The 25977-nt window shown below is 34.8% G+C and overlaps 2 protein-coding genes across 3 annotated transcripts; one reads left to right on the top strand and one right to left on the bottom strand.

Moving 5' to 3' along the window:
- Nucleotides 1–2892: 2892 nt before the first annotated feature.
- Nucleotides 2893–11992, top strand: LOC107889040 (DDT domain-containing protein PTM). Of its 2 annotated transcripts, XM_016813338.2 has the most exons (10): nucleotides 2893–3065; nucleotides 3180–4185; nucleotides 4767–5471; nucleotides 5704–6946; nucleotides 7753–8041; nucleotides 8150–8274; nucleotides 8382–8848; nucleotides 8958–8986; nucleotides 10034–10540; nucleotides 10628–11992. In XM_016813338.2, exons 2-10 carry the CDS (start codon nucleotides 3356–3358, stop codon nucleotides 11488–11490), a joined length of 5058 nt encoding a protein of 1685 aa, XP_016668827.1. In that variant the 5' UTR covers nucleotides 2893–3065; nucleotides 3180–3355; the 3' UTR covers nucleotides 11491–11992. The 2 variants fall into 2 exon arrangements, with proteins under 2 accessions (XP_016668827.1, XP_040932358.1); XM_041076424.1 differs by lacking the exon at nucleotides 2893–3065 and having other exon boundaries at nucleotides 3089–4185.
- Nucleotides 11993–13546: 1554 nt separating this feature from the next.
- LOC107889041 (AP-2 complex subunit alpha-1) lies at nucleotides 13547–25692 on the bottom strand. The gene is made up of 27 exons (XM_016813339.2): nucleotides 25266–25692; nucleotides 22893–23024; nucleotides 22219–22344; nucleotides 21773–21835; nucleotides 21600–21697; nucleotides 21300–21507; nucleotides 20983–21054; nucleotides 20809–20901; nucleotides 20331–20432; nucleotides 20093–20190; nucleotides 18973–19054; nucleotides 18752–18840; nucleotides 18493–18598; nucleotides 18329–18394; nucleotides 17735–17841; nucleotides 17544–17648; nucleotides 17315–17435; nucleotides 17013–17204; nucleotides 16650–16886; nucleotides 15932–16012; nucleotides 15616–15780; nucleotides 15399–15485; nucleotides 15184–15309; nucleotides 14796–14876; nucleotides 14640–14711; nucleotides 14198–14277; nucleotides 13547–14117 (listed from the first exon to the last, which is right to left on the bottom strand). The coding sequence occupies exons 1-27, from the start codon at nucleotides 25395–25397 to the stop codon at nucleotides 13970–13972; spliced, it is 3069 nt and encodes a 1022-aa protein (XP_016668828.1). The 5' UTR covers nucleotides 25398–25692; the 3' UTR covers nucleotides 13547–13969.
- Nucleotides 25693–25977: the final 285 nt, after the last annotated feature.

Genomic DNA, 25977 nt, shown 5'->3' with positions numbered 1-25977 from the left:
AGTAATGATATGGACACTTTAATTACAATAGGAGTTTTTAGTTTGATTTATTTATTATATCAAGTTTTACCAAGAGTTTTAGTTTTACTTATTTTATCTATTATATTAGGCTTTTGTTTTCTTCATAAACTAAGTTAGGAATTCTATTTTATGTCAATTAGGACTCTTTCATTTGTTATTAACAATCTATAAAAGGCTGCCAATATGAAATAAAGAGAAAAGTAATTATTCTATCAAAAGAAACGTTATTTTGAGAGGGGGTTCAGTCAAGGACGAATCTGCCTTTTGAGTAACCATAGGTCGAAACAATAATTCATTCTCATCTAGACTTGTGACTAGATCCTACGCCAATGCGCATAACAACTGGCTCCATTGCACTTTTCACATTCCCCATGTTATAATTATAACATTCATTTCTCTTACATAATATTTGTACTAATCTCAAAACAAGCTTCTGCAACATGATTGTATTGTTTGCACTAAAAATTGATGTCCAATATGGCTTCATACTCCATTAATTGGATTTGGTATTTAATCTAATCATAGAGATTAGAGGCATTCTTAAATCATTAGTGACTGCCATATGAGCAAATTCCCCGTTCTTACTATTATCTGTTTGATAGTCGATACATACCACATTCCTACTGATATCTCGAATCACCCTTAGCGAGCTCTTCTTATATAGCGTTCAAAGGCGACCAAGTAAAAATGTCCATTCATTCACAATACGCAAATATGGTGCAACAATATTGAATGATGGTATCCATGGTTGCACTATGAGATATTGACCATGTAACATTCATTCTCCATATCCATCAGCTAAAATGGTTGGATGGCTTCCACGACACACAAGTCCTATTAAATAATGCATTAAATCTTATTCTTTGACCAAGGAGTTTCAAATAAGTGTTTTAGCCATGCTTTTTTTCCATTAGTGCGTGTACTATTTCATAGAACCTTATCGATGGTATCACATTAATTACATTAATCAATACATCACCATCTAATAGTCAAAATCATCTTCCCCGTTCGAATCTACATTCTTATTTGAATATCTAAAGAGTTCAACAACTTATCTATAGGATCAATTGAATTACCTACTAGAAGTTCCATCACCATGTTGCTCATTTAGGATTTTATCTCCACATCACCTTTGTTCGGAGAATCATCTTCCTTTAATACTTTATTAATAACCCAATTAACACTCCCAAAAATAAAACTTTGCCCTTGCACATTGCCGCCGACATCCATCATACACAAAGTCTTTTGTTCCATGGGCAACAATCCTCTAGTATGACGCTTGGGATACCTAACAAATAAATTTTAATCTTTTTGTGCTTATGTCGAGTTAATTGTGTTTAAAAATATATATTAATGAGATCGAAAAATCAACTCGCTCATCATTTTTGGCTTTGTACTAGTAGAAGTGACAATAATTTTCCTCGATGATTATTTGATACTTGTATAATATCACAAGTGAATTTTATGATTTTAGTAGAGGGTGTAATATGTTTTGTTTGCCTCAGATTCATTAACTAATATGGTAATATATATCATAAATATAAAAAATATTGGCTGTTAAGATGTTTGGGGTGCATTTAACCAATAAATATGTGTTACAACATTCTGTTTGATTTTCAAAGATATGCTACCCTCAAAGTCAATTAATATATTAATATCCCCTAAAAAACTTATTAATAATCCAATTTCAATGCTTTAAAAAAAAATGGCGAGTAATTCCATTAAAGGGCGGGGAAAAATTTTCCCGCCACATAATAATTTTGTTTGTGTTGTGTATTTGTATCTTTTCAATTTTACTCGACCCGATTACCCGTTTGAATCTAAAAAGAAGGGCAGCAAAAGCCGAATAGGGCTTCGACTCATTTAAAACATGCATGAGTCTAACTAACTCTGAGTTGCCTCGTTTATACACTGAGTCAATTCGACCATTAGTCCTAATTTTTAATCTTAGAGCATATGTTGGAGTGAATTGTGTAAGGTCATGACCATTTGGCTTTTGGTGGACTTGGTTTGAATTTTGGTATCGTGCACTGATATATTTTTACACTGTGAACCATGCACATAATTTTGCTTTCATAATTTACTCAATACTAATAAAAAGTCAATTTCAACAAATACAAATTAATTTTATGTTATTTTTTAAGTTATGAAGTTTAAAATTTTAATAACCTCTTAATTTTTTTATTAAATACTAGATGATTAAATGAAATATTTTTTTTACTAGTAAGAATCGATCTGGTTGAATAAGACAATTCAATCACTTTAAAATAATAATAATTTAAAATTTCATTAAAAACATTTTAAATTTATTCAAAAATAGAAAAAAAATCATATTTACAAAAAAATAAAATACAAAAAGAATCAAAGTAGATTTTCATTACTCTTTGATTTATTATCCTTTTTTAAGGATTCAAAATAATTCTGATTTTTCATTTACCTTAATCAATTAAATTGATTGGATCATTAATTTCAAGTTCAAGTAGTTCAATCGATTAGTTTACTCTGATTCTTGCAACAATTTATTTATTTTACTTATTATATAAAATGAATTATTTTAATGAATTATATCAAGCAAATTTAAGCAATCAAAAGTTTATAATAACAATATAACATGAGGGAAGTATAAAAGTAAAAATTTTATTCCATTAAAAATAAAATTTATTTATTTTCACTTGCTTAAAATCAATTTAAAAAAGTTAAATATTATAAATTTAAAAATACAAATAGAGAATATTAAAAAGCACATATAACATAATTACAAGCTCAGTAAATCATAACCGTGAGGGTGTCCGCACAAAATATCCCCCATATAAAATCTGGTGTAGAAGAAAATCATTAAATTTCACGGCCCAACTCGGACGAGTTCAAATCGATAACTCAAAAAAAAACCGAGCCCGCCACTCCTCACTTTTCACTTTTCTCACGCGCGATAAAAGAGGCCGTTGTTCACTGCTATTAGGACTCCCTATCTCTCTATCTTTCTCTCTAATCTCTAGAATCTCAGAAGACAATTTCAATGGCGGTTATCAAAAAACCCTAACCAGGTATCTCTCCATAGTTCTTCGTCCATAATTACTTTTTATTAAAAATTACTCTGATTTTATTTCTCCGATTTTTTTTATCATTTTAAAAAATTGATTTATTCAATATTTGTTTAGAATTTCTTCTAAAGGACCTCTGCGAGCCATAGATCACTAAAAATCAGAAAAAAAAAGAGAGGCGACCTCAGGCTCTGTAAATAAAAGGAATTTTTTGGAAACCCTAGGGGGTTGTTTGGAAACTAGGTTTATCAAATCCAGGGGTCGATTCGATCTGTTATCGGGTCGGTCGGTCAATGGAGGTTATCGTAAAACGGCCTAGAGGTAGGCCGAGGAAACGTAGGCGACCAGAAGAAGAAAATGAAAGTTCTGTTGCTGATACGAAATTTAATAATTCCAAAACTAAAAAACGGGTGTTGGAGACAAGATCCATGGCCTTTGTAGGTCGATACGTGTTGAAAGAATTTGGGGGAAGTGTATTTTTAGGTAAGATTGTTTCCTATGACACTGGATTGTATAGAGTAGACTATGAGGATGGTGATTTTGAGGATCTGGAGAGTGGGGAACTTCGAGAGTTGGTTTTGGAAGATTCATATTTCGATGATGATTTGAGTAGGAGAAAAGTTAGGTTAGATGAATTAGTGTTAAACAGGATTGCAAAGGAGAGTAAATTGAAGGAGGAAAAGAAGAAAGCGGAAGTTTTAAAAAATGAGGCTAAGGGCGTGGAAAGTTTGGCTGTTAGTGAGATGATGGTCGAGAATGATGGAGAACAAGAGGATGATGCAGATTCTTCAAGTGATTCCTGTGAGCATGCACACGATAGGGGATTGTCTTTGGAGTCTGAGATTCCTCTTATTCCACCACCTCTGTTGCCTCCTGGTTCAGGAACAATTGGTGTGCCGGAGGAGTGCGTTTCAAATCTATTTTCTGTGTATGGTTTTCTTAGGTCCTTCAGCATAATATTGTTTTTGAGCCCGTTTGGATTGGATGATTTTGTGGGGTCATTAAATTGCTGTGAACCAAACCCTTTGCTTGATGCTGTTCATGTTGCTTTGATGCGAGCATTGAGTTGTCATCTTGAAACAATCTCTTCAGAAGGCTCAGAGCTTGCATCAAAATGCTTGAGGTATGTATATCCATTTTCACACATCATAGATAGTTAGGCATTAGTATATTGTTTTAATGGTTTGATGGATTTTTTTCTGGGATGCTCCATGAAAAATATGGTTCTCACCACAATCTACCATATTATTATCTTTTCTTGCTAAAGATGCAAGATAGTACTTAGCTCTTAAAAATTTAAAGAAAACTAACACTTGTTCCAATCCTCCATGAGTTTATGTGTGCTTTAGGGTGATTAAAAGTATCAAGTCATTTTGATGATGCAATTGATGCCCCTCCCCCCCCCCCCCCCTCTTCAAAAAAAAATTATGGTTGATTAGCTACGATCTCTCCTTGAAAAGAAGATTGTGTGGTTTATGGGTGACTAGAAGTGCCAGGTAATTGCATGATACAGTTAATGCACTTTTTCCTACAAACCGAGTGTCTTTGATCTCTCTTTGGACAAGAACATATGTTTGGGTTCAAACTTCCAGGGCAGCATAATACCTTCTGCTGATTACCAAAAAAGAAAAAAAAATATTGTTCTCACTTTGGTCATGAATATAAATTCATAATAATTATAATTGTTACATTCTTTATCTGCAGGTGTCTTGATTGGAGCTTGCTCGATACACTGACTTGGCCTGCTTATCTGGTCCAATATTTTGTGATAATGGGATATGCAAGAGGACCCGAGTGGGAAGGATTTTATGAAGATGTTGCTGAGAGAGAGTACTATTCCTTATCTGTGACCAGAAAGCTGATGATTCTACAAATTCTATGTGATGATGTATTAGATTATGCAGAGGTGAGAGCTGAAATTGACATGCGAGAGGCAACAGAAGTAGGAGTAGATCTTGATACTGTTGTGACTGATTCTCTTGAAAAAGGACCTAGAAAGTTCCATCCTATACATTCTAAAACTTCAGCATGCAAGGGAAAGGAGTCAATGGAGATTAATGCAGAAAGTCATGGGGTCAAGTCATCTTCTAGGACATGTTCTTTAGGTTTGAGAGGTACTGGGGGGACTGCTGCTGTTGATACTGATGTAGACGGAAATAGTGATGAGTGCCGTCTTTGTGGCATGGATGGGACATTGCTTTGCTGTGATGGGTGTCCATCTGCCTATCATACAAGATGTATAGGTGTCGTCAAAATGCATATACCTGAAGGGCCCTGGTATTGTCCTGAATGTGTTATTGATAAAATGGGACCAGCAATTGCATTAAACACCTCGCTTAGAGGAGCAGAACTTTTTGGTGTTGATTTGTATGGTCAAGTCTTCTTGGGTACTTGTAACCACTTGCTAGTGTAAGCTTTTAAACCTGTTTCTTATTTTATGCTAGTAACAATTACTGTTTGTCAGTTCAATCTCCTGATTTTTTTTCTATTATTTAATTGTCCATTTTTCTACTGCATTTGACTTGTTGCTTGGTGTGCTAAGTTGCCAATATGCATGACATTGATGCCTCATTTTTTTCTCCGGTTAGCTTTCCAAACTGTTCTAAATTTCTGATTACAATTTTAAAATTGATAATTGCAGGCTGAAGGCTTCCCGTGATACTGAATCATATGTTAGATACTACAATCTGAATGACATTCCCAGAGTCCTCCAGGTGCTTTCTTCATCCATTGAACATAAAACATTATACTTCGATATATGCAAAGCAATTATACGCTATTGGAATGTCCCAGAAAATATTTTTTCCCCACTCGAAATGGGCGGCAATGTAGCAAACGTGAAGGAAGATGCAAAATTTTCTACTGGATCACCTCTGCCTTTTGGAAAGGAAAGTCATAAAGCTTTGGGTTCAGTTGATGTTGAGAATGCAAGCAGCTTCAGTGGAAGCAATGTTGGAGTTTCATGTCCGGATGCTTCTATGCTGGCAATGAACCAAACTGACCTCACTTGCTCTCTTAGCAATGGTTGGGCAATGCGAGGGAAGGATCATCCTCCAATGAATAAGAAGCCGTCTGAGCAGATTTATATTGAGTCTGCTATGTCTGCTGCTTCAGTTAGCCAGCAAACTGCTTCTGATGTAACCCACCAAAGCTTAGTTGACAGATCGAATATCATAGATCATGCGTCATGTGCCTCGGGAAACAGTAGTAATAGTTATGGTGGAGCAGCAAATAGTGTCCATTTTCAAGCAAATATGTTTTGCCAGAACCAGAGCAAAGTGGGCAATCATGTGGGTTTTGGAAGGGATGCAAGAAATTCTGCAGTTGATTATCAATATATGGGAATTTCTTTTAAACCACATGCTTATGTAAATCACTATAACTATGGGCATTTTGCTGCTACTGCAGCTGCAAAGCTGGCTGTTCTTTCGTCAGAGGAAAGTCAGGTTTCTGAGGTAAACAGATCAGGCAGTGCCAGGAAAGTTACATCTGCTAGTAGCATTTTGCTGCAAGTTAAAGCTTTCTCATTAGCAGCCTCACGGTTTTTCTGGCCAAGTGCTGAGAAGAAGTTGTTGGATATCCCAAGGGAAAGGTGTGGCTGGTGTCATTCTTGTAAGGTCCCAGGTTCAAGCAAGAGGGGATGCATGTTGAATTCTGCTGTCTCCACTGCCACCAAAAGTGCCAATAAGATCCTTGGTGGCCTTCCTTCTTTAAAGAATGGAGAGGGTAGTCTTCCTAGCATTGTGACATATATTTTATACATGGAGGAGACTTTGCGTGGTCTTGTAGTTGGCTCCTTCTTAAACCCAGATTATAGGAAACAATGGCGTAGAAAAGTAGAAGAAGCTTCAACCTGTAGAGCAATAAAAGTCCTCTTGCTTGATGTGAGTTTTAAATATTAACACTCTTGCTTGATGTGAGTTTTACATATTAACACGCTTGCTTGATGTGAGTTTTACATATTAACACTCTTGCTTGATATGAGTTTTACATATTTGTTAATTTTCTCCATGCTAATCTGTTAAAATCACCTTAACCTTATCCCTCCCTTGTCAAGGTTTCCTGGCATACTGCCAACCAGGAACTGAAGAACGTGTTATCTTTAACTAATTTTTATTTGCAATCACTTGTGCTATAAAATTTTGGATTAATTTAGGACTTAATTGATGTGGAAGGTTTGAGTTTGTTAATTTTCCGTTGTGTATTATTAATTTTATCTTATTGTTTAACTAAATCTTAGTCAGATCTTACTAATTTTCATGTTGGCTTACTAGGTTATTGGGGTGATGATAGATTTTCCTATTTTATCATTAATTTCTTCTTTGCTTATGCTTTTTTCATCCCTGGTCTAGTCTGTCCTCACTCTTGTTTGCTTGTCAACTACTAATAATTTAAGGTCGCTTGATTATTTTGCTTTCTCTTCCCTGCTCACATTTTTTCTGAACTCATCTTTATATAAACCATTTATATAAAAAAATTTATTGCGAAAATATACATAGTTTGGTTAAAAGGTCTATTGCAAACCCATGTGAACTTGTAACATGAAATTTGATGAGAAGCCATGAGCTGTATGACTGATTGCTCTTGGTAGATGTGGTTTTTGGTTTCTGATGTAGTAGATGATATGCATCATCAACATCTATATATTCTCTATATTTTAGTTGATTTGGCTTTTGGTTTACATTTTCAGCTTGAGGATAACATTTCTCTTAATGCTCTTTCTTTGGACTGGGTCAAGCTAATGGATGATTGGTTAGTAGATTCTTCTGTGATTCAAAGCACTTCATCCACTGTGGGATTCCCTCTAAAGCGTGGGCCAGGTGGAAGGCGACGCAGGAAGCAGTCTGTTGCTTCTGAAGTTACAGCTGACGACTGTGATGGTAAAAGTATTGACTGGTGGCGTGGAGGGAAGTTGTCAACCCATGTGTTCCAGAAAGCAATTTTGCCTGCCTCAATGGTTAGAAAAGCTGCACAACAAGGTATCTTCATTCTCTATGAAATAAAGAAATCTAATTTGCTTTCTTTATAATAGTAAAATTGGTGAAAATAAATAAAGTAACTAGAGTTATGATTTTGTGACTTATTAGGTGGTGTGAGAAAGATTTCTGGTATTAATTATGTTGATGATTTTGAGATTCCTAAAAGAAGCAGACAATTAATTTGGAGAGCTGCAGTAGAAAGGAGTAAGAATGCAGCGCAGCTTGCACTTCAGGTTTGTCATTAAACTACATTTGAATGAACCATTCATGTAACCCTTTTTCCAACAGTGCACTGGGTTGTGAGGAAGTTTAACAAAATTTTAATTGCACTTTGGTTCAGGTTAGATACCTAGATCTTCATGTGAGATGGAATGATCTTGTTCGTCCTGAGCATAACATCTCAGATGGAAAAGGTTCAGAGACAGAAGCATATGTTTTTAGAAATGCAATTATATGTGATAAGAAAACTGTAGAAAGCAAGATCCAATATGGAGTTGCTTTTGGAAATCAAAAGCACCTTCCTTCACGTGTCATGAAGAATGTAGTTGACATTGAGAAAATTGATGATGAAAAGGAGAAATATTGGTTTCATGTAACATACATTCCTTTATATTTGATCAAAGAATATGAAGAAAGAATGAGTGTTTCTGCTTTTCCACCAGTTAAGAAGCCTTTAAGTGAGTTATCCGAGTTACAAAGAAGGCAGTTGAAAGCTTCCCGTAGGAATATATTTGCGTATCTGATATCTAAAAGAGATAAATCAGAGAAGTGTTCTTGTGCTTCTTGTCAAATGGATGTTTTATTGAGGTAATCTTCTTATATGGTTGTCAAATATATATATTTTTATATTGAAATTCCTATTTTCTTCACCTCCTTGCTCTAATCTTATTTATCTTTTCTGTTGTGCAATCATCAGGAATGCAGTCAAATGTGGCACATGCCAAGGTATGCTAACCACTCTAGACTCTCATTCTAAATTATACTTTATTTCCCAATTTTGTCTTAGGGGTCCCTGAACTAATCTCTTCTAATGTTCTTCAGCATCTGTATATCATACTTATGTTCTAACTTCACGTGTTTTCAATAGACCGCCTGTCTAATGTATAATCCAGTTGTTTTGCTTAGTGTTTTTGCAATTAAGTATTAAAGTTATAAATTTAAAAAAAGACAAGCCTTTTGTTATAGGTGATCAAGGAGAAAGGTCAAGCTAGGGTAGGGCCTCTCCATTATTAATAGGTCTTCATTTGTTTGTGAATTTTTAGTAGACTCTTGATATTTCCATTCCTTTTTCCTTTTTCAATGCTGATGAGAGGAAGTTTGTGATTCACATGTTTGTGGGGAATAATCTGCCTTGCACTTCTTGGTTTTGATTTACATTTTCCTTGCAAGGAGAATTCCTGTAATGTTGCAGTCTGGAAGTTGATCATCCTGTTTAATAATTTTGATTGGTTTTTACTCCAAAATATTTTCAAGAATTGCATGATTAATTACTCTAAATAGAAATGTTAAAGAAAATCTGAAACTTACACTGTTGAAATTTCTTGACTTCACTAGCAATTGATTGATTTTGGTAGTTTTGAGCCAGGGAAACTTGATCCTATGTTCTGACAAAGTGAATTTGTTCCTAGAAAAACTTAGATTCAGGGGAGAACTATCAATATCAGATCGTTAGCACCCTTGTGGAAAGCTGTTTTATTATTAATAATTTATCTTTTCATTACTTGTTCTTCTCTGGGCCTAAAGTGGTAATCGTGAATCTTGACTCTTATTTAGTCAACTGGATAGCTATACAACTCATTTATTTCCTGTGAGATTATTATTTCTTTTAAACATGAAAACATGTGAAATACAGCCATTTTAGTAATATACCAAAATTATTGAAACAAAAAATTTACCCACCAGGAGCTTTTTCTCTGTGGGACCATTTATTTTTGTTGTTGCGGAGTTTGGTTTGAATGTCCGTCTAATTTTGCTTTGTCAATTTGTGATCAGGTTATTGTCATCAGGGCTGTACTTTAAGCTCAACAGTTATGAATGGGAAAGTTGAGTGCTTGACCATTTGTAAGGAGTGTTACAATGCCAGAGTTCTTGCTCGAAATGAAATCAATACTAAGTCTCCTACCAATCTATTGCCCTTGCAAGGACAAGTCTGTTGCAGTGCACCAGCAGTCTCCAAAGGCATGCCGGTTAAAAGTTCTACTCAACCCATGAAACTGTCCTCTATCAGAAGCAAGGAAAATTCTGTCAAAATTCAGGAAAGAAGTTCTGATACAAAGCAATCTGCTTCTCATTCTCGATTAGCATCGAAGCGAAGTAAGTTGTGTAACTGGGGTGTCATATGGAGGAAAATGAACAGTGATGAAACTGGAATCGACTTCAGGCGGGCAAACATACTCACAAGGGGTGTTTCAGATAACCACTTTTTGAAGCCTAAATGCGAGCTGTGTAGACAACCCTATAACTCTGATCTGATGTATATTCACTGTGAAACTTGCAGAAGTATGCTACTGATCTTTATTGCCATTTCCTCCTTTAAAAATTATTTTGATTTTTTAGGTCATGATGCATATCTGTAATTTTTTTCAGAGTGGTACCATGCTGATGCTGTTGAACTTGAGGAGTCCAGGATTTCTGATGTGGTTGGGTTTAAATGTTGCAAGTGTCGGAGGATAAGAGGACCTGAGTGTCCTTTCATGGGCCCTGAACTTAGAGAGCAAAAGCGCAAGAAACGGTTTGGGAAGTTGCAGAAACAAGGACAAGGAAGTCTAGCATTGGACTCTGATCTTGGAACTATTTCGGACATTAAAGTGTGTAGTCCTGTCACTCCAATAATTTCTACAGAGGATGAGCTTGTATATGTTAATGATCCTGATGTTTTCTCCCTTTCCAACGTTGAGCAAATAACGGAGAACATTCCAGAAGTGGATATTGAGTTGAATACTGCTTCTGCCCCTGGGCCGCAGAAGTTACCAGTCAGAAGGCATATAAAGCGGGAAGGGGAGGTGGATGGTTTTGCAGGGGGTGATGTTGAACATGTCGAATTGTTGACATATCCTGAACCTAATGATTTTGCAGTGCCCAAGGGGGATTCAGCTATTCCGTTTGCAGAATGGGATGTTCCTGGGAATGGGGATCCTGAAGGTGAGCTGATATTTGATTATGAAAATCTCAACTATGAGGATATGGAGTTTGAACCACAGACGTATTTCTCATTTACGGAGCTGCTAGCATCTGATGATGGAACTGATGGAACGGCAAAGGATGTTGATAATCAAGTGGAGGCTGATGTGACTGCACTTCATTGTCATGTGTGTCTATTGAATGATCCTGCACCTGAACTCTATTGTGATGTATGTGGGTTTTTGATGCACAGTCATTGTTCTCCTTGGGAAGAGTCGTCATCTTCAGAAAGCAACTGGAGGTGTGGCCGGTGCCGAGAATGGCGGTAGTTAGCCTGATGTTTTTTAAGTTTTGAGATTTGTCCTCTGTATTTTGTTGGTCTAAATTTTTAGAAGAGGGGAGGCAAAGCTAGGCACAGCCTACAGGTGACACCTGTATTATGGAGGTGATGGATGCATTGGGAGGAAGAATCCTTGTGCCCATTGCTGTGCCATCTTTTCTGAGGCGAAGGTTTTGCAGTTGCGTTTTGGTTAAGACTCTCCTCTGATTTGATCAGTCTGTGATTTTTTTTAAAAGGAAAAGAAAAAAAAGAGTTTACAATGGTTTTGAGGAGGAAGGTACGATGATGGAACGAATTTGGATATGAATGGTAGGGAAGGTTTAGATGTTTACGTAAAAGAAGAGCTTGAAAGATAAGCAAATGCCTTTTTTTTGGTGCTGCTTATCAGATTGGCATTATTTTTGTATAAATTAAAAAAGAAAACCCAAGTAATTCCCCAATCTTAAACATGTTAACTACAAATTAAACAGAGCTTAATAGTTCTTTCTTTCTGTTTGTTCTTCTTCTATTATTAGTATTTCTTCAATGTTTGTACGGTAATGGCGCCGTTGGAATTTAGAAATAAATACAATTCAGCAGTATCAAAGTGTAATAACAAAATTTAATTATAACTCCTTTGACATCTTTATATTGGGAAATTGAGTGTGGTTCATTTAAACCATCGTTTCAAATCATAATGCATGGATGCCACTTGTACGTTGATAAATCAAAATTTGATCCAGCTCAAAATTTTCAATATACAATTACGTCAAGATATCAACCATAGACTTTTAAACAAATGTAAAATTCAAATTCTAACACCTAATTCTTTTACTAATTGATTTTTATTTCAAAAATATTGTTTTAGTAAAAATAATCAACTTTTGATGATATTAATAATTGGAACTAAGCTTTAAAATCCAAAATAAAAAGAAAGTTTTAAAACATATATTAAAAAAAAAGAAAAAAAACAATTTTATCTCCAAGATTATATGAGAAAGGCTTGACATAACAAGGCATACTAAATGCTAATGGAGATGGCAAAATCTTGGTAATGTATACACTTACTAAATTCGAATTTTTAATAAAAAATAAAGAGAATTCTGATGAATTCTAAATTTTCTTCTGCAAAATTTGACATGTGAAAATAATTTCAACATAATTGAAATTATTTATCACATGGACAGAACAAAAACTGAAAATGGGAAAAAAAAATGAAGAATATTATATATAAAAATAAAAACAACTTGTATTATCAAATTTCGCATGTTTGTTCTTTTGTTACCGCTATATGCTACTTTTTTTTTAAAAATTTTATTAACTTCTTCTAATGGTACATGCATTTGCATGCTGTATTATACATTTAATTTTTTAGTTAATTTTTAAATAATACATTTTTACTTTTATAATACATTTTTATTTCATTACTTGAATTGTTAAATATAATTAAAATGTATTAATTTATTTAAAAATTCAAATATAATAAACAAAAATTTTCAAATAAAATATTAAAAGATTAATATTTTGTAGGACAATAAAATTTTTAATAATATTAAAAAAAATTAGTTAAAACATTTGTACAAATTTCTATATACAATATAATTTTTAAATCATGTAATTAATATTTTATATAATAATTAATACATCTTATTAAAATATATTAATTATTTTGATAATTCAAATATAATATTAATAAAATTTTTTATTATTAAAGTACTTGCATAAATAATAAAAAATTACTATATTGTAAAATAAATTCTTCCTTATTTAATTTTTTTTCGTAATGATCGATAAATTGACAATAATAATTTTATAATTAATATGTAAAAAAATAATGTCATGTAATAAAAACTACTTTATTAACTAAAATCTTTTAAGTAATAATTGTAAATTAATTTTTTATTATCTTTAAAATTTTAATTATTACAACTTCTATTAAACTATAATTATTTTTAAATATATGATAATTATATGATAATTAATCCCAAATATTTCTAAATTAAATATTATAATTAATTTTAAATACCAATTTAATAATAATATGAAAATAAAGTACTCTCAATGGATTCAAAAAAAATTTCAAACTCGTCCTTTTTTATATATATATGTATTATAGATTCAAAAATATACCGGGTTTAACAAACCATTACATTGTTACAACTGATCCTACTTCATGCCATATCATACACGTAAAACGACACCGTACTAGATAGAGAAACCCAATCTGGTATGCTGAGAAGAAATAGGAAAACGGATTAAAAAAAATTGGAAAAAAAAATACTCTCACCATGGATGTGCAGAAAGAATAACAAAATACCCGACCAACCCTTCTTTCACTAAGCCGACAAACATAATTAAGCTCCTCCGTGATCCGGCAAGCCCTTGCATCATGAAATTTTCCATATGTGTGAGGGATAAATGCCAAATGGGTGGCCGGCAGAGTATAAAAACCAAGGTTTCTAAGTGTATACTGAACAAATCTTCCATTTTCACGACAGCAAACCAGCTAGTAGAGCTGCAGGATCATTCGGTGGTATTTGTGGGGTCGCTTGAGCTGCGGGAGGTGGTGCAGGTGCTGGTGACTGAGGAGGAGCAGTAGGAATGGTAATCAATTGTTCCTTGATGAATTCCTTCAACCTGCAGATGGAATATGAGAAAAATCTGCCAACACCAAGGTTTTGAACTTAAAATGTTCGTGTGAAGTTCTAGGTACATACTCGAATGTTAATGTAGGATCGCCTGAAGCAAGCGTCATTCGCAACTGGGTTCTGTCCGCAGGATCTGTTTCAATTCTGATCTGAAAATATTACACAAAAAAAAAAAAAAAAAGCTGTAACAACTGACCTTCCTCACATTCTAATGGACCAGAAGCTCATGGATAATTTAACCACACTTAAAGGGCAAGTTATAGGACTTATATTCCTCTAAATACGAAATTTAATTAGGATAAAGGAATGAGCAAGGGCTGAAGGACAGGTAATTTTGGAACAAATTCAGCACCATTTTAAACCAGAATATTATAAGCAACACAAACCATACAATTCAAAAACTACCAAACAACTGAGAACATAGTGTAAGATTCATGTCATTCAAATTTACAACCAGTTTCACCCTTATAATAAAACAAGCCATGTAGATTGAACAGAATATATTTCTTACCAAACATAGCATGGCATGCGTACTCTCCGAGTAGAAGGTTGTGCTTGCAACTAGATTATTAGGATTTGGATCCTGGAAAAAGCATAAAAGAAAAAATAATGGTAAAACAAAGCCTCTATAAACGATAGAAGGGGTTATTCAGATGAAAGGACTTACAAGCCCAGGACAAATCATTAACCGGAAACTGTTGAGTAGATTTGCCATTTCTGGAAGAGGCATGGGTCTTACACCTCTAACCTGCGCAATTTGGAGCAAATAGATAAGTCAGAGAGCCTAGCAGCAGAAATAAACTAGTCCGTAAATAATAATATGAACTAGCATAGACAGAACAAGGCTCATTATATGATGGCTGTTTGCAGTTACATGCAGGTGTAGGTTGGGTGTCCACATTTTGCACACTCCAATAGCAACTAAAGAAAAAGATGGCACTAGCAACCCACTTATAACAAAGCATGCTTAAGGCTAAAGGATGAACATAATCTTTCTCTTTCTCTCCCTTCCCCAACCAATAAAAAAGACACCGAAAAACAGAAGGTATACATACCACTTCTTGAAGCTTCAATGGAGGTCCTGAAAGTGATCTCCATTGAGGGAAAAACTCCTCAGCAGGCACTGGAATAGGCTGAAGAAATTTATTCAACACAGCAGGAAGGCGAAGCTTCACATTAACCTGTAAAAGGTAATAATGAGTTACCTCGTAAAAATTAACCAGCTCCTTCTGGTCTAGAAGTACATAATAGATAAATTATTAGAAAGTACCATATTGGTCCCAAACTTGTAGGAGAAGTCAAGAACAGCTACATCCCTGCTTGGCCGAAGATTTACAACCTCAAGTGGGCATTGCACCTATAGAAACAATGAAAAAAACAGCTACATCCTCAGCGCTTTAAAAGTATGAAATGGAAAAGGAAGAAAAAAAAAAGCATCAATAACCATTAACCAGCAACTAGTTACAAGCAGAATGGTTCCTTTTCACCTGTGCTCGAGGAGGTATAGTGTCAGGCACTAATGAAAGCTCCATCTTCAGATGAGCAGGGGGCAACATTAGAGCCTGGACTGAAACAAGAGGAGCTGTATTCTTGTTTCCCAAGAAAAGAACAAGACGTCCATGATGAGCTCGCCACTCTGCTTTAATGCCAATCTGAAGTAATGTTTAGTGAGAAAATCAGCAACAAAATTTTGGAAGCTTTTACCAACTTGAAAACAAAAATATATCCTAGAGTAACCTAAGGAAATAATACAAATAAGCAGATAACAGAAACTATGGAATATGAAAAGTAAAGAGCTCAGACCTGAATGTAAGGATCCTCATATAGAACACCACTATCTTTCAGGCATAAAGCATGGAATCTTTCAGCAATATTTCCTATCGGCTGCAGATGCAAGTAATGAGACCAAATGGTAAAACTTATAATACACTTACTAGAATCATCTTGCAATAACGGCTCAACTTTTTAGTTTCCGTTAGGAAAATATCTGTTGCACGTTGCAGATACAGAAACAAGTACAGTGAACTTAAAGCAAATGAATTGGAAATATAAATGCTCTGTACAATGACTTGAGGATATGTGAAAAAAGGGTGTTATAATCATACAATAAAGAAACTGCAGACAGATAATGACCACCGGAAGAACTTTTTCTAAGGTGGCAGACGACAATAGAAGTCCCTAACCTCATCTTCTCAAGAAGCCAAGAAAATGAAACCCTTTACTTTTATATTGGATAAAAGAGATAACAGAGAAAGCTGTAACCCAGCACACAATGCAGCGAGCTAGAGAAAAGGTAAGGAAAGGAGTCATCAAAACTGCAGCACAATTTTTGAAGTAGTGGGTTCAAGGGATGCTATTGAGGTGGGATCACATAAAATTTCCTAGCCCTTTTACGCAACAAGAGTAGAACACAATTAGATCAACTTTCTTCAATGTTGAAAATAAAGCACATAAAGGTTCCATTCTGATTTTTGAACTAGGAAGAAGGGGTATGGGTAAACATTAAAAGAGAATGCGATACCTGAACTGTATTTCTCTGCTCTTCGACAGGCACTATGGCTGAACCATCAACTGCATCTGGACCACCTTCCAATCCAGAGACTGCATTGTGCTCAGATTGGACAGTAGCACCAGGAGGGCCTTCAATGGCAAGTGGGCCCAAAAGATCACCTAGGAGGTCTGCTGAAGGATGTTGAGGATCTACTTTGGTTAAAGAACCATTTTGTTGAGACAAGGCTTGGTCTGTTGAAGTATGATCCTGCCAAGATAAATCAAATAAAATATTAGTCCAAATTAGATTTAAAACAAAAGCTACAAACATATATGTATGTATATATAAAAAACCTAAAAAACAAGTAGCCACTAGGATTCCAAAAGATCTAACCTCAGTAGTAATCATGCTGGGCACCATCACAAGACTAAGTGGGCCAACAGGAACTGGTGATGTTGCCCCATTAGCAGGGGGTTGGTCAGTTACAACTAAAGCATTCGATGGTTGCTGTTGAGCACGTAATTTGATAGCACTTTGCTCTGCAGTGTCAGCCTCAGAATATTCTGCCCTTTTGATCAATGAAGACTGTAAATTGAGCAGATGAACATGGTTAACCATCACTTGGATCAAGACCATATATGGACCACCTCCAACTGAGCAGACAACTCTAAACAAATACTGCAAAGTACACACACCTTACGCTCAGGAAATTTAGGCATCTCAGCCAAAATATCCATCAGAGCAGCACCTTTCTGACACAATGCAAAATATTCAACAGCTCGTTGTTGTATCTCCGCATCAATGCAACTCTCATATCTGAGTTAACAAATAAAAACATTGCATTAAACAATTTTAAAATTTCAAACAGATTATAGATGGTATATTAACCAATGTAAAGAAAAACATATAAATATAAAATCTCACTTATTGAATATTGCCCAAATCTGACTTTGCAGCTCTTGATCTGGGGGCTGAGTGTGCATCAAAATCTTTGCATAAGCTGACAAAAGAATAGGGATGGTAGTAGTCCTGAAACACATCCGTTATAAGATACTAAAATATATGGAAAACAAATACTGCCCAAACAGAGACAATCATGGTTTAAAGGTTCTTACGATACTGTAGGAAGCTTCTCATGTAGGATAGCAAAGATTTCTTTTGGACTACACCCGGGCCGTCTAGCTAATAGGTGGCTGTATTCTCCAAGTATGTAAGCACTGACCTGATACATATAAATCCCAAAATGAACTTTTATATCTCTATCCCTGAAATATATATGTGCGTATATATTAGTAATATTAAGTGCTAAATAATATCAACTTAAAAGATTAACACACACAAAAAAGAAATGAGACTGAATTTAGTTAATAACAAACAAGAGAAAAGGGCAGCCATACTCAAATGCAGCATGGTGCACAGTCTGGTCCATTATACATCAATTCAGTTTAAAAAGCAAATCCCTAATTTAGCTTCAAAAAGGCAAGCTGTCACATAAATACCAGTCTTAATGGGCAAAGATTCTAATGCAATCAAATATGCTTTTCCTACTGCCCAAGGACGGATAAATCAAACCATAGAAGCTAATATTTTACTGCAATTTTGAAAAAGAAAAAAATATAAAGTGCTTAAACCATTCACATGGATCATACACCATACTTTCCAAGCCCACACGGCTCATCTGGAAAAAATGAAATACAAATTATACAGACCTTGACCATGGTCTCATGTACAGCAGGCTTTTCAAGATACTCTTTCACTTTTGCAGCTGCATAAGGCTGGTCATAAGCATAAAAGTCTCAGCCCAGAAACCATCAAAGAAAAAAAAATCTGTTATAAAATATAGAAGTAAATCTGTGACAGGCTTTTTGATCACCTGTAGGTCATCATTGTTGGTAACAAACTGCACAACACGGAACCATATATCATCGCTAATAAAATCTCCTGCCTTGTCAATCAATTGAAGGATAACATCCACATACCTGCAAGATTTAGGCAAGCTAGTCAATTTGACAAGGAATACAAGCAATCATATGATTAAGTAAATGTACACAATAGAAAAGATAATGCTGAGGTATAAAAGTTCTGCTCATAAGAATATCTGTTAATATCCAGCTTTTACCCAACATGCTTACCATGACAGATCAGGAGCAAACTTCTCAGCAAGAATGGCAGCCTTAAGTGATAATTCCTCACGCATTGTGAAATCAGCCGAGCTGAGATACTGGTAAATAGATGACAGTCGGTAACATTCTCATCTTTATGCCTTAGCATTTGAATAGTTAGAAGAAAATAAAACATCAAAGGGACTATTCAAAGTAAAAAAAAAAAAAGATCACGTTTATGACTACAGTACCTGCAATAATTCTTCAACAATGTCCTTTGCATTTGTTACATCACACATTCCATAAAGCAAATCAAGAGCACGCCTACGGATACTGGAAATCCCATACGAGCGTTAGTCAACAAAAATGTATCTTAAAGCATACAATTCAAAGCATAAATAATTTAGTTTATATGCCAGAAGTTATTACTGCTTACAGTTGCCATTTAATATAATATGCCAATAGTCAAAGGGTTAGTTATAGAGTATGTTACTCAGACATGAGTGTGCGTGTCAGACATCTTATATCTTTATGACACGGATATGTCATTTTTTTGTATGTTCTGCCATGTATTTGGAGGGTCCTCAAAAGGTCATGTTGCCATACCTATGTCCTAGTATGCATTGGATACAGGTACTTCAAGGAAAATGAAGAGCCGGAGCAACATATAGTACAAATTAAGGTTTAGACTTGAATTAAGTTACTAATTTGCCGCGTCAATTAGTCAGACGAGGAGCTCATTAATAGACAACGATATAAGGTGATTTCAAAACTTTTCAACCGTATAGCAAGGATTTACAAGCACTCCTTATACACTTTGACATGTCTTACACAGGACAAGCATAGATGTTAGCTATGGTTTGAGTCTTGACTATTACTGATTCACATAAGAGAATCATAGAAATAACAATCTAACTGATAGATGTTACCTAGATGTAATCCAGATTATTAAGGTCTATCTTTTTTCACATCCTTGCCTTGGGCTAGTTCTCACTCTCTCATTTTGGAAACTGACCCTACTAATGCTCTTCTGTGGATCAACAATCATGCTACTGTTCCTTCATGGATGAACTGTATTGGTGATGTCCAAGGCAAGAATAGGCATCTTTCTTTTAAACACAAATTGAAATAGACAAATTCCTTAGCAGATGGTTTGGCAAAACCTGAGTTAGTTGGAAAATTAATTTTGTAGCTCCCTTGTAATCTTTTTTCTAAGGGATTTTCCCTTGTAACTCACTCTGTCTACAGGTCTTGATTGTATACATTTTGTTCTTTTAAGTATCAATGCAAGTTGCGTTTCAAACACACATACATACACACCCCCGAAAAGAACACCTCCAAAACTCAAAACTGCAAAATCAGAAACTCAACCTGATATCAGGGTCCTTCAATGATGTGATGATTTGCGCCTGATGCCTCTTGATAATCTCTTGCACATCAGTAACCATTAACATCCTAGTCATATTTTCCTGCAACCAAGCAATTTTAAAACTATAAGTAAATCATTAGGTTATATGCATCCACCCTGATATAGCACATGAACATAATCGCTACTTCAAGAAGAAGATCATTTAGAAGAAACCTAAGGTATTATATTTCTGTAACTTACCAAACCAAGATATCTAATATTTGGTTCACGAACAGCAATGAATTTTCCAAGAAGGGCAACACACTGGGACATCATCTCCTTTTCTGCATCAAGATGCATGACCTGTAACAAGGGCAGCAAACACACAACAGAAAACATGCATGCTAAATTAGAACAGTGACATATGTACATGGTTGTATACCATATGGTGTGTACGCTCTAAGAGGGACCAGGAGAGAGGGTAAATAATATTAGATTAAATCATTACAATATGTCAAAAAGAGCCAAGAAAGCAGATAGGTTGCTACTTCAGAACCATTACGTTTTTCTTCCTTATGTGCAGGTGCAGAGGTGTTATCATCAATATGAAAGTACTTCTATTACATTCTTAATTATGGGCAGAATAAGTGTATGTATACTGAAAGCAAAATAATGTATAGAAGGGAATGATTGATAATAAATTTTACATGCCAAAACCAGAAATGAGTAGTAAACTCACAAGAGCAAGGGCTTCAAAGAGGACAGCATGTGATGCATTATTCTTATTAACGTTTTTCACAACATCAGTTCCCATTAATATCCTTTGCAAGACCTGAAATAAGTATGCAAAGTTCCATCAGTATCAAAATAATCTTGAAACGTCAAGGGATGAATTCTATGGAAAAGTTAAAACCTCAAACAATGTTCTACGCGTATAAGGATCTTCAATGGTAGGAAAATACTGGAGAGCCCTCATTGTCTTAACCTGTTATAAGAGAAAATAATAAACATCAGATAAGCTTTACCAAAAATGAGTTGATCATCATTAATAACAAATGTCATCCACCCCAAAGAAGAGATAAGAAAAGAAAAAAAGGAAAACTATTCAAAACAGTTACCAAGTAGCCTAGTGAAAACAGTTCTACACTTGAATCAGACCAGGCACATAACTTTTTTCAAAGCTTGACATTGAACTCATAGAATCTGCAGGAGTGAAACAGAAGTACAAACCTGAAGCCAGGGAGATGGGATGCCATAGTAAGTATATTCCTGTGGAATATCTTGGTTCCTTGCAAGGCGCTCCATTGTTTTAACACACTTCGGAAGGCAAGACCAATATGCTTCATGATTGTTTGATACCAAAGCAACAAGAAGGCTCATAGAAGATGTCAAAACACCAAGATCCCGCTCATCTAGAAGTTGCGCCATCCGATCCGCCCTAAACATAGGGCAATAAAAGAAATCCAGAATAAGCACAACTAGTATCATAAAACAGCCATTTGGGATAAAATTTTGAACATTCTAACATACCAGCCATCAACATTGACAACATCAGGATTTTTTCTAAACAATCGCAGCAAACATAATGCAGCTTTTTTTCTTACAAGGGGTCTGCAGCTGCTAGAAAGCTGGAATAACAGATTTTATCAGTAAATTATTTTCTAAAAGAAACATTTGAACTTAACAAGTTTCTGGTTCCTTACAAGTAACTTTTGAACATCAGGTGCCAAAGATTCAGCAAATTCCCTCCCACCAATATTCCCAACCTACAGAGTTAATTTCAGGAAAAGAGTATAATATACAGAAAAAAAGGATAGAAGTAACCATATGGAAAATATTAGGTGTCTATAAATCAACCCACAAAAGGTAACAAGAGCAATAGTAATAATAAGAAAAGCTATTGCAGATCCAGGAACAATGACTTACAATAGAAATTATAAAGTGATGAATAATATTTAGAAAAGCGAATGAAAACTTCTCTTTAGAAAAGAGAAATATGTCATGGACTAAATCCTGCTCTGAACTTTCTGCATGCATCTCAATTAAGTACGTAGTATGATAGCTATTTGATAATGTAAATCAGAAATAACTCCTCCCGCATTCTAATTATATGGAACATCAACAATCTCTAGCAATTTTTAAACCTTACCATGGTTAGTGCAAGGCACTGAAAAGTCTCATTTCGGCCAATTATATCATTGCGTACAGTGTTGATTGCTAGTCTCAGAAAATCATGATTTTCATTGAGTAAACATGAAGTCACAATGTATCCAACCTGCAATAAATGATGGGGGGACAAAAGTTAAACAACTGCGGAGAAAATGGAAGCATGCAGAACTAATTATTTTATTAATTATCCAAGCCTCCACAATAAATCCTTTACTTGATTCATACAGCCCCATTAGAGATTCGGATAGAATTGTGATGGTTATTATACTGCTTCAACAGTAGCAAAACATTCCAGCTTTATTGTTGGAGACACATTGCATGTAACAGTAACTGTTATAAGCATGAAGAAAGACACTTTCATGGTAGGGCAGATTCTGACAAGTGTCACAGGTGAGACATCCCAACATGCTATCTTCTTAGCTCTTTATACACTCAAGTTTTATTTCCTTATTCTCTTTCTTTCTTGGGGAAAAGAGGAAATGATTATAACTTCTTTAGGCCTTGGTTATACAACTTTCCCCATTTCCTCTTCTTTCAGGCTCTTGAACAGATTGTCATTTCTACAACATGGATCTACCAGGTCTTTCCCTCCATTTAACATCTCACAAATGTGCTTTTAATCATATTAAAGGGCAAATGAAATGTGGATCTTACCTGCTTTTCTGGATACTTTGGTGCAGATATCAAGGAAACAGCTTCCATATGACCAAAGTCAACGTCATAACCAAGCATGTATATATAAAGCATTTTCCAAACATATTTCTTCTTCTCATATGGAGACAATCCCTGTCAGAATAACATGAACTTTCAATAAAAAACTGCTCACTCAGCTCCTTAAGGCACTAAAAAGACCTTGTCACCAAACAAGGCACTAAAAGGTTCTGTTTAAATGTTTCTAAAGGGAACTGGCAGTGTGATATGGACCCAAATGCAAGGTATGGGACTTGGATCCCACATAGGAAAGTACGGAATTTCCTTGAGGGGCTTAAATGGACCTAGGCTCTACAACCTCAATAGCTAGCTTTTGCAATGTGGTTCTTGAAGGTCCACATCACAGTGTTTTGACAAATTTGGTTCTAGGATTCAAATGTTGCATGAAAGAATGAGGTAAACTCTTCCTATATAAGTTAACAATAAAAATAAAAGAGAAAAAAGAACTTCATATAAGAACAACAAGGCTACTTTCTTAAAGCTGAAGGACAGGCTGACATTCATCAACAGCCCTTAGATAAATAAATATATGGTTTCCTGTACAAGAGAATAGAACCTATTGTTCTAGCATGTCTGAAGCTGGAGAAAATGCTCAATGTGAAACAAAAACAAATGCACTTTAGATTTCTTACTGAGACTAGAGTTGATTTATATGATCCTTTACGAGAATTAAAGATGAAACTAATAAGACGATGCAAAAATCATGGAAATAAAATTTCCCAACAATCTAAGAGAGTTGTTGGCAATTGGTACACAACTTCTTCCAAAGGAAAAATACAAAATACTGAAAATTTTAATAACTGTCATTGTCAAGAAGAAATTTTTTTTTTTACTATAGTGGCGAGCAAGTGGGGAAAAGGAAACATTAACTAAATTGAGAACCTTAGTCTTTTTCCATTCAACATACAACATGAAAGAGGAATGTAGCAAAGCCCAAATAAGAACCACATAAAAATTTGCTCACAGGGTGAGGTTAGGTGAGATAGAGAGAAATACAAACAGTAATGCTAACATCAAAACTAATTGAAGGCTTCAAGGACATCTCCTAACTATGAAAGACAGCCAGATCTATAAATCCAAATAAAAAGATATTTGCAGTTCAAATATGCCAAAAGATTGCCAAATTCATCAATTTATGGAAACACATCTTTAAAGGTTATTATCCTCACCAAGGGATATAATTTTAAAATTTAACAACATAGTTCAAATGTTTGGCTTTTTAGACATGGTTTTGTATGAAAATACAATCGATACCATCTTCCTGATCCTCACTGCCAAACTGATCAGAGCTGACTCTTCACAAGGAGTCATGGACCTCATTCAGCAATCCAATTGAGCAAACTGATTACATCAAACCTTTTTAACTGCAACCCTATATAATTTATGCTTTACCAAATGCAACAGGCTCATTCGATTAGAGAACAGCTGTGCTACAGTGTAAAGACAGCGATGCCTACTAAATATGGGACCATAGAAATATACATGTTAGGAGTTCAGTGCCTAAAAGGTTTTTAACTGGAAGATCAAGTTGTGAGAGATTCTCATGATTAGCTAGCAGCATACCTAATAGCATTGAGAAGGTTTTCACTCAAATTAGGCTTCTAAATGATTCTTAACAGACTATGAGCTTCTACCCACCACATATTCTATCGCTCCATTTGCTTGATGCTTTTTGCTATTTTTCCCCATGTTTTCAGTTCATTTTTGTTTTTCCATTTTCACCTTCTATTGAAAAAGTGTAGCAAGTAAAAAAGCAAAAACCCCAGTAAAAATGAGCCTATATATATTCCAATACGAACAGTATACGCTTAGTCAGAAGAAATGTGGCAGTAAAAGCTTAAAATGATAGCAGTTTGCTGACTCAAGCAGCCGCCACTACCGTTCTGAAACAATTAAGAACTTTTTTCCAGATAAATTATGAAAATTTTATTTGCTATAAGTTTCTGCTAATAGTCTACCGAAACGGAAAAAGAAATTGATAAGTTTAATGGCGTTCAAATGCATATGTTTTAAATGAAAAAAGTTATTCTGGGCATAATAAGGTAGTTTCAATACTTAAAATTATAATAAAAAGGAAAATAAATAAGAAAATGATAAACTCCAAAAATAGACTGAATAGCTAAGTTAACTTCGACTTCTGCACTAAAACAAAATCTAAGTAGAAAAAGAAGATAAAGTTCTCTGATTATTATATTAAATGAATTCAACTGGAAGCACATAGAAAACTTGAAACATAAAATTAAGTCCGGTCATTCTGTAAACATAGACTTCAGAATTAAGAAAGATTTTAAAACGAATTAGCTTTGAAACCCTAACCTTTTCATTTTTGAAGCGATTACGGACGTTTCCGAGCTCTTTATCGATACGTTGACGTTCTTGCTCTTTGTTCTGGCAATTCCGAATGTCGCTTATGAAAACCGAAAGCCCTCTCATCCCGTGCATTGCCATTCCACTTTATCCACCAGATCCACTTCTTGTTCCCGCTGGATCTGCCTCTCAATTTTCCAGATCGTTTCTCTCTTTTCTATCAGCGGCAACGGAGAAACCGATCCGGCATTAAGAAATCGATAATTTCTCGAAGGCGAAAAAAAGGAGATGAGGCAGAGGAAATAGATTGATCTAAAAGGGAGACGGTGGTTATGGTGGTGATGATAGACCAAATTTTGGAACAATAAGCCGTCGAGAAGAGGTGAAGTCTGGAGACGACTTTTATTTAATTTTTGTTCCTTTGTTTTTCTATTTAATTGATTTTTTGAAATTTATTTATTTATGTTATGTTCTTTATTTAAATATTTAAGTGCATGAATTAATTTGATAGATTTGAATAAAAGAAAAAAAATCCAGTCCAGTTTTGGTTTTGGTTTTCTCTGGTCGGGTCTTCTGGGCTTACTTTTTTTTGACATTTTGATTGGATTTTGACTTTTCAAAAAGGCTTACAGCTAATATAGTGTTTTGGGTTAAAACTTTATTCTTTAGCCTAAACTTTATTTGGTCACTTATATTTATTTATTTTTTAATTTTAGTCAAT

This window comes from Gossypium hirsutum, chromosome A09, assembly GCF_007990345.1.
Source record: "Gossypium hirsutum isolate 1008001.06 chromosome A09, Gossypium_hirsutum_v2.1, whole genome shotgun sequence".
Taxonomy (NCBI): Eukaryota; Viridiplantae; Streptophyta; class Magnoliopsida; order Malvales; family Malvaceae; genus Gossypium; species Gossypium hirsutum.
The sequence above is the reverse complement of the archived record's forward strand: the minus strand, read 5'-3'. Positions and strand labels throughout refer to the sequence as shown.